The following is a 17,020-nucleotide window of genomic DNA, read 5'->3' as shown; positions in this document are numbered from 1 at the left end:
GACTTGTTAAATCATAAATTCGAGATGCTAATCCAGTATTTTGTCATTATGTTTAAGTTTGTGAGTCGTTATTACGATGAAAGTTTTTAATTGACTTGCAGGGTCCTTTGTATCCGAGTGGTGGCTTCGGGCTTCCGTACAAAGGTGACCCGAGTTGAAGCATCTTTTCATCTGCGGATAACAGATCATTCAGCTCAATCTGCTCCGATGATGAAATTCTTGATTTCTTGATAAAGTGCACGAGCTCGGCCAGCTGCCGTTTGACATCACACGCATGTAATACGGGCGAGAAGCGAGAGGATCTCTATTTAAAAAAAGAAAAATAATTCTACAGAAATAAATCGGCTTAATGGACAGAATTAGAGGGGTTTGGGTCCAGGGTGGGATTAAGGGGAAATTGTGTGAAATAAAAGAGAGAGTGATCAGGAAATGACTGTGCGTCTGTCTGGAGGGCGGGAGGGAGAGTGAGAGAGGGAGGGATACAGAGAGAGAGAGAGGGAGAGAGAGGGAGAGAGAGAGAGAGGGAGGGAGAGAGAGAGAGGTGACGGAGGAGCACATTTTCATCCAAACCTCCGTCTCCTCCAGAGCCGGATCTGCTCCTCTACGCAGCGCAGCTCCCCATTGTTCAAACTGGGAGGTGGACACAAAAATACCACTCGGCTTTGTGAGTCATTTTGTGTGTGTGTGTATGTGTATGTGTGTGTGTGTGTGTTGGCTTTTTGAGGCTTTTTTTTTATTTTTTTAAATTTCCAACCTCCCCTCCCTCCCTCCTCCCATCCCTCCTCCTCCACCTCCTCCTCCTCTCTCTCCTCTCTCTCCGGTGCTCGGTTCCCTCCGCCGCTGTATTCACTGTCAACTTCTCCCGATCTCTCCTCTCAGACTTGGGGGCTGCATCATGAGTAGTTGGGGGGCGCCTCTCCATCGCCTGCTGCCTCTGGAATGGTGGGGATTACACGGCCGGGAGGACGCGCGGAGCATGTGAACGCCGATGGAGTTTGGGATTTATTGCGAAATAAGGGAAAGATGACCGTCTTCTCGCTGTGCTTGCTCCTGTGCGCGGATCTGCTGGATTTCGCCGTCGGTGAGTCTGACCCTGTGCACATCCACACATCTCTCTCTCTCTCTCTCTCTCTCTCTCTCTCTCTCTCTCCCGAACCCCCAGACCCAAACGCGCGCACGCAGCGGGGTGCTGGTGGTGGTGGTGTGGGTGGGGGGGGGGGGGGGGGGGGCAAGATGTGCAGCCAAATCCGATGCATGCGTGTGCGCAACAATGTCCAAACTGTCAAGTGCGCGTTGAGTGATTCACGTGTGACAGTGTAATACTAAGTGGCCATTAAACAGGACAGCCAGATGGAGGCGATCGGTGTTTGTGCTCGCCTCATGCCAACTTTACCCCCCCCCCCCACACACACACCTCCTCACCCCCCCCCCCCCCCACCACCACCTCTCTCTCTCTCTCTCTCACCCTCGCTCTCTCTCTCTCTCTCTGTGCCAAAGACGAGTCGTGGAGGGGATCAATGAATAATGGTGGGATTCAGTTGAGGCTGCTCGATGTGCGGTGGTGGTGGTGCAGAAGGGGATGTAGAGAGGAGGTGGTGCAGGAGGCGTCGTTGTCTCTTATTTAAATTTTTTCTTTAATTAAAGTCCGAATTCATCTGCTTATATACGCCCCTGCATGCAACGTACATTCATTTACATCTATTTGTTTAAGGCTATTGCAGCGTGTGGCTGGTGAGCAGGCTTGGAGCGCACCGGTCATCCTGGCGCACGCAGCTCCAGTTTGCGCCAGAGCTCAACAGATATGAAAGTTGCAGCAGACACCACAGTGCGTCTTTTTTCCCGTTACAGTGCAGATTTCTGGCTTGTGCACGGTCTTCTCCGCGCTGCGGTGGCGTCCGTGTCGTCTTCTCTGCCCCCCCCATCCCTGCCCCCCCCCCCCCCGTTTGGACGAGCGTTGCAACAAACACTGATCCTCTCGAACTCCTCTACATCCTGGCGGTGAAGTGCTCTCTACACATTCATGCTGTCTCCTGAGTGTCCCTCCTTCCTTTCCTTTTTTCACATTTCTCTCTGTGTGCTGGGTTGTTACTGCAAATCCGAGCCAGACACAATCATCTCCCACATTTGCAACAGATCAGGAGCTGGTGGGAGAAATGCATGCACGTCACCTCCCTGCTCAGATGCTGCTCGTCCTCTCACGCGGTCCCTGTGGCATTCTGCAGGGGCTTACTGCTGCTGCTGCTGCTCTCTCCTCGTGCTGTCACATCATTAGGGAGGCTGGCAATACAAGACTGCATCGCCAGCACTTGGTCCTCATCTCTGGGCAGGAGGTAGCCGGTGAGTGTGAGCAGGGCTGCTCCTCCTCGTGCAGCTGGAGCTCCTGCTCACACTTCTTGAAAGGAGGAGAGTTCACTCCTTCCTGCAGCATCAGAGCGGCACGCCTCCCGGAGCAAACCGCTAACCTTTGTCTGTTTGCTGTGGATTTAGTAGTTCTGTAGTGTTCCTGACCTTTGCCGACCCATATAGGAAATCATTATTTCAGTTGGGCTTAACATGAAGTTGTTATAAAAACTGCCTGTGGGTCAGCCTCGCTCAGATTAAGCTGGAACCCCACACTGGCTTTGCAAGGTGGAGAGAGTAGTTTGGTCCTTGATGCAGCCGTGCTCATTCTGAAATGTTACAAACAGTTAAGACGACAGTGGTTTCATTATTCACTGCAGCTGAGGGGCAGGGAGATCGTCCAGGCTGCAGTTCACATTGATCAGCATGTAAACAAACTGTGAGAGGTTGGATATACCAAGGCCCCGTTGGCAGGATGTGAGCCGGAGTGACTCGCACGGTTTGTTGTTGGCTTTTGTTGCCACTACTGTTCAAGTCAAAGCACCTCTTTGCTGTGGATCGACCCCAGGATGCCACCTTTACTGTCGCCCCCCCCTCCCCCTAGCCCCCCGAGTGGTTTTCTTTATATAAACCGATGCTCTGCTATCACCTTCAATCCACAGCAATATCACCCTGTGTGTTCTAACAGGTTTTTTTTTTCCTGTTTCAGTGTGTGAGCCAATCTTTTATTTTGATTCCCTAAAAGAGGGCGGGGCCACATATAGATTTACTTTTACGTTCAAAAAAGGGAGGGGGGGGGGCTAGAGAATCGTCCCCTAGGAGTTGGGAAACCACTCACATACGTCATCAGCAGCCAACTTATGTTTTTATATTAATAACTGCCCCTTCAAGGCCACGTGCAAAACAAAGGGCTATGACCAAGTGGCAGGGTCAGAGTCTGAATTAGGGAAAGGAACATCAAACTGTAGGATAAACGTTTCCAGACATAAAGGCTAAACTAAAGGATAACACACATTTTAAAAATATGTGTTGCACTACTACAGTAAAGCACCTTCATCTTCTCTATCTCCGTTCACGTGTGTGTCCAGGTTCACAACCCGCAGCTGCGTCTTCAACCTCCACTGCACTCGTTACGTCTGATTGACTTTTGCAGCATCACTGCAGACGAACCATTATGAGCATTGATCTCACTGGAGAGCTCCGGCCTGTAGGTCAAACATTCAGATATAGAAATCGAGTCCAAAGAAAGTTAACGAGCATCAGCCCCTGAATCGACTAAGATCACATTATGATCTACAGAACTTTGGAAGATAACAGAATGCACCCACCTGCACCTCTAAAGGTCAATATTCAACATGTCTTCATTCTGATCAAATCAAAGTGTGAAGGTGATATCTTGAGGTTTTACAGGCGGTTATGTATCAGACCTTTCCCAGGCTGAGTACAGGAACCATGTGTTTGCTGGTCCAATGGCAGCCTTGAGGAATCAATGTGCTGGGAGAGGATTTTCTTGCTTATTGTCAGAATCCTCTGGCGCATTTCAGTTTAAACCAACCATGGAGCTCCAGTGGTCTAATTGGAAAGATTTATAATGAATGTATATATTTATTGTCTAGACAAACCAGGTCAAATGAGCCATGACCTTGAATGTGTCATATAAATCCTCACATAAAAATAAAAGATGCCAGTTTTGTAGGTGTTTATAACAACATGGTCCTCGGGTCAATCAGGGAGAGTGCACAGTAAATATTTGTTTACTTTCCTCTTCCAAGCTGTAATATCGCACATTGACAGTTGTGAATTGCAATGAAAGGTGCATGTTTTAAAAAAGCACTTTCCTGTAAATACTAAAACAGTCCTCGTGTAAAATCAACCACGTCCACAAAGGACACAAAGTTTCCTTCATTTCCACCAAATCGCACCAAATTCCCTCAGACACATCAGTCAGATCCATGAATTACCTCCTGGGAGAAACGGGGAGAAAAGGTCAACCAATGCAATCACACAATGTAAAAGAGCCGTACAACAAAAAGAAGAGGAGGAATCCGCCTCTTCGTCCGGATCCCTGCCAAAATGGAATGGGTTTTTATCTTGGCCCGGGTCCTGTCCTCCCACCAAGAAATCTGCTCCGGACTCGTGGTGATAAACAAACGGACAGGGCTGGAAACATTACCTCTGCGGTGAAGGAGATAAACCGGCGGCTGTGATCATCTGATGTCTTGATACTGAAAAGCAACCAAATAGATTAAAGAGTTTAAAGATCACTGTTGATTCCTATTGATGATGATAAATAATAACCTGATCTGTGTCACACTTTTCAAACAATATGAAATTCCCAATCAGGTTAAAACAGGTAACTGAAGATCTCTTCTGGCAGATTGTTCCGAAGTGGAAACTCTCTGATTCCTCTAGTCTTCAGCCTAGATTGTGAAACTGGCTTCACAGAGGATCTCAGGCTGATTCCTGGCTTTCAATGATTTTGAAACCAATCCTTCAACAAGCCGGCAGCCGGTGCACAGCCGGTGCACAGATGCTGAAACAGGGATGATACGGTTTCACCTGTTGGATTGTGTTGGAGACCGAACAGCAGCGCTCTGGACTGACTCTGCACTCTGAGGGAGTTACAGTCGTGGAGGTGAGAGGGGAGCGAGGGCGTGAGCTCAAAGATTCCACCTCGGCTACATGATACAAATGATTCGTGGGGGAGGTATTCATTTTTAATTTCCTGGCTTTGAGTTATAAAAATAACCGATTTTTTTCTCTGCACCCCTGTTTGTGACCTCTCCTGGAAGTTGGTGCATGTTGTCTTTTTGACCGGTGCCGTGTGAGGTGGTTTGATTGATTGTCTTTGTGCTCATGAGCCTCCAGGAACAAAGAGGAGGAAACTTTGTAATGACACAGGGACACAGTTCCTCCTCCTCTCCCTGTCTCGCGTAGGGAGGAACAGACTCGCTTCACTGAGATTTCTTTAAGAGATTAAGAACTAAAGATTTGAGTGTTCAGAAATTGAATTGAAATTATATTAAATTGCAGCTTTTTTGAGGATTTTTTTTTTTTTAAATTTCTTGCTGCTTGCCAGAGCAGTTGGTGGATTTTTGTGTTTTTTCACTGTAGCAAAGATCGTTTTACAAAATCAGTCGCACCTCATACAAATCAAAGTATCTCTAATGCTGTCTCACATTTCCCGTTTCAAGCTGTGGCTGGAGTGACGCACTGCAGAATTAGATCCTGCACCATTATGAGTGAGAATAACAGTTTCTTCTATTGAAAGCTACATGCATAATATCCCTACTTGTTGACTCTGTGCAATCAATCCTGCATCTCCCCTCTGATAGCCATGCATCTCGTTTTGTTAATGTGTCCACAATCTGTTCTGCAGGGGATGAAATCGTTTTGCAGCCTTTGTGATTTCTGGGCCAAAATGCAAATGTCAGGTGGGGGGGGGGGGCGCTGTGGGTCGGGAGCTGAACGGCTGCATCGGGGGTTCAGAGAGCCACGCGGCAAATCAGAAGGTGCTGTGATTTCATGTAGATTAGGAAATGGAACGGGCGGCTGCTGGTGATTCGGGTCTGGTTGGAATATGAGAGGATAAGGAGTCAAATAATCAACGTCCATGGACTCATGTTCGCCGGGTCAGAGGTCAGAGAGAAGCCGAGCATTATGGAAAAAGACTTAAACAGCGCCGTCACAGACACACACACACACACACACACACACACACACACACACACAGTCAGACAGAACAGCTGTAAACATAGTGATATTACAGTGACAGGTGGGAGTGGGACTGATCTAACCGTCCTAACCGTCCTGCAGGCTAAACGTTTGAACCTGCCACGGGTTCAAATCCCTCGTGTCACGTCACGTCTTGCCTGTGCAGAGTTCGACACTGTGGACGAGCGGATCTGACCGGCCCTGGATCGCCTGTTAGATCTGATGGCGACTGCAGCGACGGCTGGTCCTCGCTTCCAGGAAGTGAGAAGAGATGTTGGCTGGGAAGTGGGTCGTGGTTATGCGGCTATCTGACAATCAGCGGGCGACGCATCAGCGCTGCAGCTCTCAGCTGTTATATAAAATGATTATGCTCAGATTAGGAGCCGTCGCCATTGTTCGTGTTTGGCTGTCGCTCGCCTGGTCGTCCATTGTGACTCTTTAAAAACATCTTTTTATATATTTGCACTTTCTTCATCCTGCAGGAGCTGCTTTCACAGTGTGTAGTGTAAACAGCAGGAGATCACCGTGAAAGAACAATACAGCGGTGGGATTAATTAAAGATTTTTTACATTTATTACATAACTATGCATTAGTTATTAGGGAGCATTAGGGAGTAAAACAGGTCCAATACATACATATTCATAGAAATGTATATGGGTAAAAACATTAATTCGATATTTTACAGTTTGACCTTGAAGAAAAGACAAATAAAACCAAATATATGAAGAACTTGATTTAGTGTCCACAAAAATACACATCTCTGCATTGTAAACCTCTTTGTAATATTTGTAAATATTGTATTTATCATTGTAAACATTATTATATTTATAGTTATTCTGCAAAATGAAAGAAAACAAACTCGGTTAACGTTCTCTCTGTGAAAGGTTCATTTCGGGCGTTTGGCTAACCGATGAATCATCTCTAATAAACAGAGAAGTTCTGTTGTGATAAAGTGAGAAAGTCAGGATCCCTTTTGTCTTGAGTCTCTATTTAGTACTCCACTGATGTCTCTGTAACAAAGGGGCCATTATTCCACACAGTGAGGTGTGTGTTTGCTGTTTGTCCCAAAAATATGACGTTAATTGCTTTCGGGCGGCAAAGAGAGCACAGCCGACTTGGACCCAATGAGCAGGACATAAAAACCTGCTCTACATCTGTGGTTGACCTCTTCCACTCACTGAGCGCTCTGACCGGAATAAAGGCAGCGATCACAGCCCGTGTGTGGGGAGCAATCCTACGTGAAGGTGACTGGACGTCATCTAATAAGTTTCTCTGAAGAAGAAGAAGAAGAAGAAGAAGAAGAGAATAATCAAGAGTCCAGGACTTCTGTAGAAACCATGTGTACCGCTACCTTCTCCTTCAGTGATCACCCTCAATTAAAGCCTAACTCCTCTAGCACTAACCTTTAGTCTGGATCTTTTGTAACTTAAAATCCCATTTAATGTGATGAAAGAGCCGTTTCAAAACCTGAAACAGGTCGCTGACCCAGAAACCAGACCTTTCATTGTCCAAGGGCTTCGGCCACCGCTCGTTCACGTTGGACCTCCGAGCTCAAAGTGAATCGGCTGCTAATGAAAAATCAAAATGACCAGAGAAAGGTGTTGGTGGCACCATGTGGTGTCTCTAGTGCAGAGCAATACTGACGTTCATCATCTGCTGCTTCAGAACAAGAGTGTTTTCTTTACTCTGTGTAATATGATGCCAACAAGGTGATGGGAGATAATTACCAGAGGGATTGAGTCGAATCTAGATTGGATTGGATTGCACAAAAAAACAAAACAGGGTGGGTGTGGTGGAGGGAGCTCAAAGCAGTGTGGAGCTGAGGAGGACGGTTGGCCTCCAGCGATACTGGGCCCTCATCCAGTGGATGGACGGTGAGGGATTCATAGAACCAGCCACCAGGACACCGGCTCTGTCCCTCAACCAGGAGGCGCTGTGGAGTCGACCTGTGTGTATGATGAAGGGTCTTGTGTAAAATACAAAACGTATATTATTGTTGATTCACCCATATCTGGAGAAGGTCTCTTCACCTATGTCCTGTTCTCTGTCGACTTTCAATTGCAAAGCCGTTTCCTGTTCCCTCAGGTCTTTGGCTGATTTTGTGTACTGAGTCTATTTGTGGTGCGTGTGTCTCGTTCAGCTGCTGTGATTGGCCGTGGGAGTGTTGCACGTGTGATTGGTTCGCGTGCGGCTGCATTTGATGAATGCTTCACTTTATAATATTCTTGGATTTCTCATTGTTTTGTGAACGCCTCAACAGCTGTTTGTATGTATTGTCTCAGTGTGAAGCACATCGAGTCCATTCATCAAGAGAAATACAGAAAAGGTTGAATATGTATCATTGTGATGCTCGAGCGCAGTGAGGAGGAATAACACGTAATCCATCGACCTCAGATTTGTGGTTTCAGTTTAAAACCAAAACCTTTAACCAGGAGAGACAATCTGTCTTCAAACCTAAAATAAATAATAATATGATATTTATCATGGTATTTATCCACATAGACAGACACAAGTTGTGGTTTCCTCTCTATCTGGAGCTGGAGTTGTGCTGGAGTCGTCTCCAGATGTTTTTGAGGACTAAAGTCATTTCATCATGTATAAAGTCTGGAGAAGATAGAACAAGACAAAGGGAGAGACGACACAGTTAACGGTGATTTAGGTGAACAAGTCAGTGAACAAGTCAGTGAACAAGTCAGTGAACAAGTCAGTGAACACTTTGAACACTAATCTATACAAAGAGAAAGCAGTAGATCACTTTCACTTACCCGAGCTTCCATCATCATCATCATCATCATCATCATCTCTGGTTGTGACAGCATCATGATTCTCCACCAGCAACAGACCTGAGAACTGCTCCTCCTCACAAAGTGAATGGATTCATTAGTGTGAACAGAAGAGAATCAGGTTTTAATCCATGTTCATCCAGAGATGAATTTAGTTACAAGGAGTTGGTTCAATGTTCATATTCTGACCCTTTGTAGAATCAAGCGTAATATATTTGACCTCATTGTGAAATTGGAACCATCCATCCAGTCGCAACAAATGGGTGATTCATATTTATTTTGTTTAATACAAAATAACTCTGTTATGATTTAATTTCTTCTAAAACAAGAGAACATTTTTTAATTAGCATTAAATCCACGGTGTCCGCAAACCACAAGCCACCCCCTGCTTTTCTGTCAAACTAACACAACACAATCCTGACAAATCAACTAACTGGTCAAACCACTATGACGATTCTAACCATCATCTAATTGCCTGTAGGAAACATCCAATGGTCTGTGGTCACAGTGGGAATTCACCTGGTATCAGAGAAAGTGATCTGGTCTTTCGGCGATGTACCAGTTTTTGCCGTTAGGGGTCTGAACCCTCCGTTACTCACAAACTAACGATTAGGATCTTTGGTGTTTGCTCGTCGCCCAGAGTCCCTGGATGAATTCAATAGAATTCAAAACCGTCTCCCATGAGGCTAATGGGTCACAGCAGAATCCCCTCCCATTGCCACCACATCCCATCCTCTCCCTGTCCAACGGAAAGAATCAAAGAACACGTCGAATTACGGCGACGCTGTGAATGATCAAAATCTCTGCGCATGTGATGAGGCAACGAGAAAACGGCTCTGGACGAGAGAGAGTCGGGCGAAGAAAGAAGAGCAACTTTCATTTGTCTGGCTTGTGTGGGCGTGTGAAGCAAACTCTGATTCCCTCAGCATCTGGTGGTTTGCAGAGATAGAGAGAAGGTGGAGAAACTTTGTGTGTGTGTGTGAGTGTGTGCGATCTCCAGTAAACAATACAGTGTTGTTTTCGGGCATATATCATTTTAAACATCACAACCCTACTCTTCCCATATTAGAGCATGGACTTCCTGATGGGCTGAATCAGCAGCTTCACTCTCTTCTTCCCTTGTTTCTTACAAGCTGATGTGGATTAAAGGCGATTTTGCTTATCGTCGTTCCAACATGGCTGCTGCCGAGTAATAACAATTGCTCTTCCACTGTTTCCCTAACATCAGGTTCCTTGTTAGAGAGTCTTGAGAGGAGCCCTGTGTTCTGTACGTGACACTTATCTCAGGCACTCATGATTCATCGTGGAGTGTGTGTGTGTGTGTGTGTGTGTGTGTGTGTGTGTGTGGGACGGGGACTTAAGCTTCCAGGAGTGGCACCGCTGAGCGATGAAGATTTCATTTCACACCAACATCCTTTTGAAAAGTTTGGGGCATTTGTTTTGGAGGATTCTACAGCATCGCTTTGACCTCAGTTTGACCCTGTTTTCTTTTTCAAAAATGCAGATGTTCAGTTTAACGAGGTTCTATTCTACAGACACACGGGTCAGCATGAGGTCCACCTGCAGTAAAATATGTAAGATAAGATGAGAGATCATTTTCTTTGGCTGCTCACTGGAAAAAGGGTAAAAGAACTATAACTGGGGACATAACGGTGAATTAATATACAGTGAAATTAAAGCTCATTAGTGAATATTAATGTACCTTTTCGTTTACGTAGAGTTTTATGTATAGATTTCATTGTTGTAACTGACCAACCGCAGCAATTACATGTATTATTTAAACATATCTGAAAACCCAGGATCTTTCTGTCTTTCCTCGTGGGACTCCTTCCTCCTTGATATGAACAATGATTTGATTCAAAGGACCAGGAATCTCATTATTTTAACTCCAAATTTAAATCCTCCCTTTCAAGCCTCCGTGTCGTCTCAGTGTGTAGTAAATGCAAATCACTGCTTTTTGTCAGGTTTTGATTTCATCTTCTCGCGTCTCGATTTGCTCGGCTCCCTCTTCCTGGCAGTGAACGCAGCATCGCAGAGGCTTCATGAGAAAAAAACAAAATCCAGATTAGGCGAGAAAAAAGGGCCGAGATGGGGAGAGGGGGGAGGGAGGTGGGGGGGGGGGGGTGTCTCTAATCTGCACATTGACGTCACCCTGGACTGTCGCTGTGCAGATGGGAGCACTGGAGGATTGTGTGGGCCATGCATCTTATGACAGCAGATTATTTTTCTTTCATGCACGCCGACTTCCTACACACGAGCCGCTGAGGGACTTCCTTCCCCTCGGGGCAGCGTTTCTCTCCATTTCTCCACAGAAGAAGAAAAAAAAAAAGAAATCACCGAGACATCAATCTCCAGTCGGGAGGAGGAGGAGGAGGAGGAGGAGGAGGAGCAGGTCCTGGGGAAGTTCTCCGAGTCGTCTTCCTGCGATAGGACAAGTCTCCGTGTTCCTCCTTTTAACGTCTGTCATTCCCGATAACATTTATCTGCAAACCTTTTGATCCGCCGCAAAAAAGCTTCAGCGAATTAATCTCCCGACCACATGACATGAATTATACAATGATGGAGACCACTGTTGCATATGGATCACAGCCTCTACTTTGATATCCTTTGCTCTACTTCACCGTTTTTTCATTTTTTCCGAGATGAAGCTTAATATTGGGAGGTTGCGTCATCTTTTTGTGATCTACTTTTAGCCGCTCGCTCCTTCGCCGGGATTTATTTATTCTTTTGGCGTCGAGTAAAGATGATTTAAGTTTGATCCATTCCTTATGACTCTGTCGTTGATTCATTCGACTCTGGGAGCGATGGTTCCTTTTGTCTTTAACTAACTTTTACTGATGCCTAACCTTTACACAGCAGAGTCAACACTCATCGTTCAAGGCTATCTGCCATTTGTTTGTTTTCCTTCATCCCTGATAGCTGGTTTAAACTACAGCGAACACTTAATTCTCCGTGATGTGTCTCTTAAAGGTTGTTTCCGCCTCAGCTTAGGAACGCTTATTAAGTGAAATGTGCAGAAACCCGTTTGGTAAACCCCTCCTGGCCTTTGCTTTAGTGCGGCGGCAGGTACCGGGGAGCGAGCTGTTGTGCTCCTCTTTTATGTTCGGCCGTAACTCTCCGCCGGCGCGAGTCCCACAGTTCGTTGCTCCGTCAAAACACTTTACATAAAATGTTACCGTGCGTGTTCCCGTGGCCGGGGCATAGATACAGAAACCATCTGCTGACGGCTGCGTCACTTGAGAAGGTTGTTGATGAATCGTAAAAACAAAACCCGGACGTGTCAAATTCCTGTCGGAGCTCTGTGGTCATAGCTCATCACGTGGATCGGTGGAACAAAAGGGAAACAATGCAGAGCGACAACTGTGTCACTAAATATCACCTGTGATGTGTTATCCACGTCTAATAAGGTGTTTCTGTTCTCGAGAGGAAGTGCAGCTTTTTTTTTTGGGGGGGGGCATCTTAGCAGTTCGATTTCCTTTCATTTATCGTAAATAAAAACTTTTTCAATTATGCAGCTATCATCTTCTACTGCTTTATCAGACAGGTGCTCCGGCTTTCTGAAACAACACACAGGGCCTCCTGCAGATGTTCATAATTTCTAAATCATAGAAATTGGATTCAGTCCGGCTCATTTTACCACAGGCTATTATTTCATGTGGATTCACACTCCTCAAGTTATTCAAGCCATGGAACTGACCTTCATGCGGTCGGAAGGTGTTTAACTCCAAAGGAATAAGGGAAGTTATTGAGTCTGGCTCCTCCACCAATCGGCCGGACACACGTCTGTTCAATGACTTTCTATTGGTTTTACTGTTGCTGTTCATTCCACAGATATTTACAACCGCTCCTGATGACATTGGCAACTTCTCATGAGCTAAAGTAAAGTCTTCTGCTCACCAGAGGATAATCAGGCTGATTTCAGACCTGATTCATTCCCGACTGGAGGTTGATTAGTGTGAGGCGGTTTACAAAACGATCTTGATTCGTAAACATCAGCCAAGACTACATCCATAGTTGTTTTCCAAAATAAGTAGTTCAGCATTGATTTGTGCCAGCGAGTGTCCATGTGTCTGTGCGTGTGTGTGTGTGTGTGTGTGTGTGTGTGTGTGTGTGTGTGTGTGTGTGTGTGTGTGTGTGTGTGTGTGTGTGCTTGTGTGCGTGTGTGTGTGCTTGTGTGTGTGTGCTTGTGAGTGTGTGTTTGTGTTTTTGTGTGTTTCTAAATAACTCAACAATGCATTGGACAGAGTTTCACCAAACTTGCTGGGAATCATACTTCGGGCGGGATCTCCAGGGGATCTGAAAATTGCATAGAAACAAACATCAATTTTATGAGAGGATAATAAGGTCCTACGTTGTTCTACATGAGTGACCTCTGTCTGAATGCCGTTTATATATAGCACGCATGAGGACTTTTAAATGATATAGTTGGCAATAGCAGATAAAGAAATCAAGAAGAAATCTTCCAAAGAGTGAAATCCTGCTGGGTTTTTTCTCTTTTGTTTTTCGAAGTGTTGTGAATTATATAATCTAAGTTTCCCATGCAAAGTCCAACAGCCCGAGATGAAAAGTCCTCTGCAGCTGCTGAGCGTGAGAGGAGCCGTCACTGGGTCTGAATCCTCCACGTTCACACTGCGATGAAAGGGATGAATATGAGCTGGGAATAAGGGACTGGGACACGCACGCAAAAAAAAGATCCTTGGCTCTGTCGTAGCAGAGTGAAGTCAGCCCCCGGCCAAACCCCCCCCCCCCACTGGATTGTGCTTAATCAGACTCGGAGGGCAGCGTGGGGAAATGATGGTAATGGCAAAACGGTAGTAGGAGGAAAACAGCCGGGAGAGTTGTGCACTTTAAGTGTGTAATAAGTAGATTGGCATACAGGGAATCTCTCTCACTGGGATTTCGTCATGGACTAAAAAACTAAACTGGTGACCAAGCTGAGGTTCGCTGCTGACAAATAAAGAACTGCTGTGTTGTGATTGGCCGAGGGTCTGCAAGCGTGTTCTCCTACGTCCTGTCGTCACGTGTGTGAGGATCTCAAATCAAGCTTTGTTTTCTAAGTTCTTTTACAGATACAACCTGATTTGCTTTGTGCATGAGAAAACTTACTGATGAGAATTGTGTATCGCTTGATATGCACAGCGTACGACAACAGGCAACAGTCAAAATCAATTCATATTTATTATTGAACAAGCTTTGCAGGTGAAAGGTCCCACTTACAGTCGAGGATTCCTTTTGAACCTCAGTCATTTTTATTCATGCAGGGGAAGGAAGAGAAGCTAGATCCGAACCTTCCTGCCTCAGATTCTCAACTCCATCTTTCAATGGAGGTCACATCAAACACCACAGGGAACTCTGCTTAGAAGCTGACTGTATATTTAACTATACTGGCAGACTCTTGAGTATTATTGATATATAGAAAACCTGGTATGGGATTGTGGAAATGATTGGATCGGTTCTGAGCAAAGACTGGGAATAAAGACGGATGATGTCTTTCCATTTCCCCCCATTGTACAAAAAAAGCCAAAGTCCCAGCTATGGGCGACGCCATCTTATACAGTCACGCGCTCGACCAATCAGGAATCAGACTCAGCTGTCAATCATGTCATTTTTTTATAGCATCCGATAACAAACGAAAAAACAAATGACAGAAACCACCAAAAGCTAAATGTCTGCTTTAACTACTTTGATCCACGTCCCATCTGCTAACACGGAGGAGGCGGGGTTTATGACCTCCACTGCAGCCCGCCATGTCGTCCAACTCCTTTTCTCAACAATTCCAATTACGACAATTTCCCCAATGCTGCTCCGGCTCCCGGCCCCTGAGGTTAATGCTCCCTTCACTTTGTTCAACTCAAGTATTTAAGTGGTTCCCTTGTATTTCCTCAAATGTTGGTTGTGCAGTGGCAAAGGTGAACTGAGTTCCCCCCCTCTGCAGGAGAGTGAGACCTCCATCATGTCCTGACACTGGGACAGGAAACGCCAGTGGTTGTTTTTAACTGGTGGATTAAATAGTGATTTATCAGTTTTTTATATTTGAGATTGTTTTCGCTTCCTCAATTTGCCACAGAAAAGAAAACAGAGCTCTTCAGCTTCATCAGAATTCAGTGAAACGTCCTTGATATCAGATCGTGGACATCTGATTCCTCAACAACAAAACAGATGTTATGTAATTTAAAAAATAATTAAATTATTATCAAAAAAACAAAGAGGGCGGTGTTCTACATATTCTAACAGCCGAGCACGAGTTATTGAGATTATTAATATTAGTGGGACACTGTGTGTTTGAGGCAGGGGAGGGGGGGGGGGAATCATGAGGGTTTAGATCTGTACAATATCATCGCAGATTAAATATAAACAATAAACATAATTTGCAGGCGATACAGAAGTCGCTGGTCTGTATCTGGCATTTTGTGATTATTAACAAAATAATGTTAGTAGTCAGATCTGCAGACATTTGAAAAATCGTTTTTAGAAGAGTAAAGTTCAATTCAGTGTTATTCTTATCATTATTTTCTTATTAGTCTTATTATTAGTAGTGTGCTTTAATATCTTTTTCATAAGCAATATAACAGTATTAATCCAGAATATAAAATAAGAATTACATATTGGGACACGACTCTCTGGGCCGTTGAAAACCAGTTTCCGCTGACCAGCACAATACGATATGTAAATCATCTCCTTCTGCCACGATCGCTGCTATGAGATGAGGAGAGGACTTTTTCTTTCCTCTTGGAATTGGACTCTTAGAATGAAATGGTATCGTGAAGTAGACATCTGTCCCCGTCCAGAGACGGAGGCCGGTGGACGTACGTCTCGTCCCCTCTCTCCGTCCTCTCCATCCCACTCAGCCACTCTCCTGCAGGGACCCTACACGGCTGCTATCAGGTGTTTCAGGATATTAATCTCTGAATAAAGAGGAAAAGGAATCGTGCCAGTCGCAGGGGCCGGACTCTTCATAATTCCTGCTCTTTACCATTTCAATCGAGGCAACACACTGGTTAGTATTAATCCTATTGTTTAAGCTCCACCCAGGAGGAAAGGCATCAGCTGATGAAAGGATTATACCTACTGAGCCAGAAACAGATCTGGCTGAAACAACACGTCCAGTCCCTGTGTTCATGATCGTGCACTTGCGGGAGAGGAAGTTCAAATAACCCTGAATGATAATGATACACACACTGGAGACGTAAACAACACCTGCTCCGATTAAACCCACATTCTGCTGCAGTTTAAAATCTGAAAGACGAACTAAAGCTCCCCCCCCCCCACACACACCTCCTCCCTTCCACCAAGTTTAGCAGGAATTAGCTTTCGTGCTTTTTTTGTGTAATCGTGCTGACAAATGCACAAACACAGCAACAGACAGAGGTGGAAACTCTTCAGTGGAAGTAATGAGTTCACTAGTCAAACTGTTATTCTTCTGTTAATTTCAGTTTCCTTCTTAATGGCTTTTATAATTCATGTAAGTGCAAAAGTCCCCGAAGGCCGTGACGGGAGCCAGAGGAGAATTATAATGAGCAGCCTCAGACACACACACATGTGACTCCGGGGTCACAGTTGATCCTGTACAGTTTCTATCAAAAACAACATTTAACAAATTTCTTCCTGCAACTGGTTACTGCCAAAACGTTTACAGTGTACTTACGGCAAATAGAGAAAATACACAACGTCATGTCACAACAACAAATCTCAAAACACAACAGCAAAGAAGTAGAAAAGGGCAAATCAGAAAACCACAAAACTGAAAACACAAAAAATCTTAAACACAACTAAATCTAAACAAAAACGGTAAATATGAAAACACAACAGCAAAGAGGAACAAAAGGACAAATCAGAAAACAACTAAACTGAAAACACAAAAAAGGCTAAAACACAACAAATAAATCTAAATAAAAACACGAGGGCAAAGAAGAACAAAAAAGGGTACAACAAAAAAAAACGAAAACACAATCACAAATAAGAAACCCACACCCAACCACCACGTGGAGTGCACACATCCAATCAGAGACGAGCCTTGTCAAGCGAAAGCACCAACCTCCTCCATTTGAAGTTCTTACCATCGTGGTGTGTATTTTATTGCTGGGTTTTGTGACTTGCACTTCGAGACCACGGTACTAACGTGTCTGTGGACTTGTGTCTGTGGACTTGTGTCTGTGGTTCCTAAAGAAGCCGTGAGAAGGTGG

The 17,020-nt window shown here is 45.0% G+C and overlaps 1 protein-coding gene across 3 annotated transcripts in view; it reads left to right on the top strand.

Annotated features, from left to right (window-relative positions):
* Positions 1 to 576: 576 nt before the first annotated feature.
* igsf21a (immunoglobin superfamily, member 21a) overlaps positions 577 to 17,020 on the top strand; it is a 170,556-nt gene continuing 154,112 nt past the window's right edge. For 2 of the 3 annotated variants that reach the window (XM_062407689.1, XM_062407670.1), the window contains exon 1: positions 851 to 1,081. In XM_062407689.1, the coding sequence (XP_062263673.1) occupies positions 940 to 1,081 (142 nt within the window). In that variant the 5' untranslated portion in view covers positions 851 to 939. Of the gene's footprint in view, positions 665 to 850; positions 1,082 to 17,020 lie in introns of those variants that run through there. The other variant, XM_062407678.1, reaches the window with a different exon arrangement.

The sequence above is a fragment of the Platichthys flesus genome, chromosome 2 (genome assembly GCF_949316205.1).
Source record: "Platichthys flesus chromosome 2, fPlaFle2.1, whole genome shotgun sequence".
Lineage (NCBI taxonomy): Eukaryota > Metazoa > Chordata > Actinopteri > Pleuronectiformes > Pleuronectidae > Platichthys > Platichthys flesus.
The sequence above is the reverse complement of the archived record's forward strand: the minus strand, read 5'-3'. Positions and strand labels throughout refer to the sequence as shown.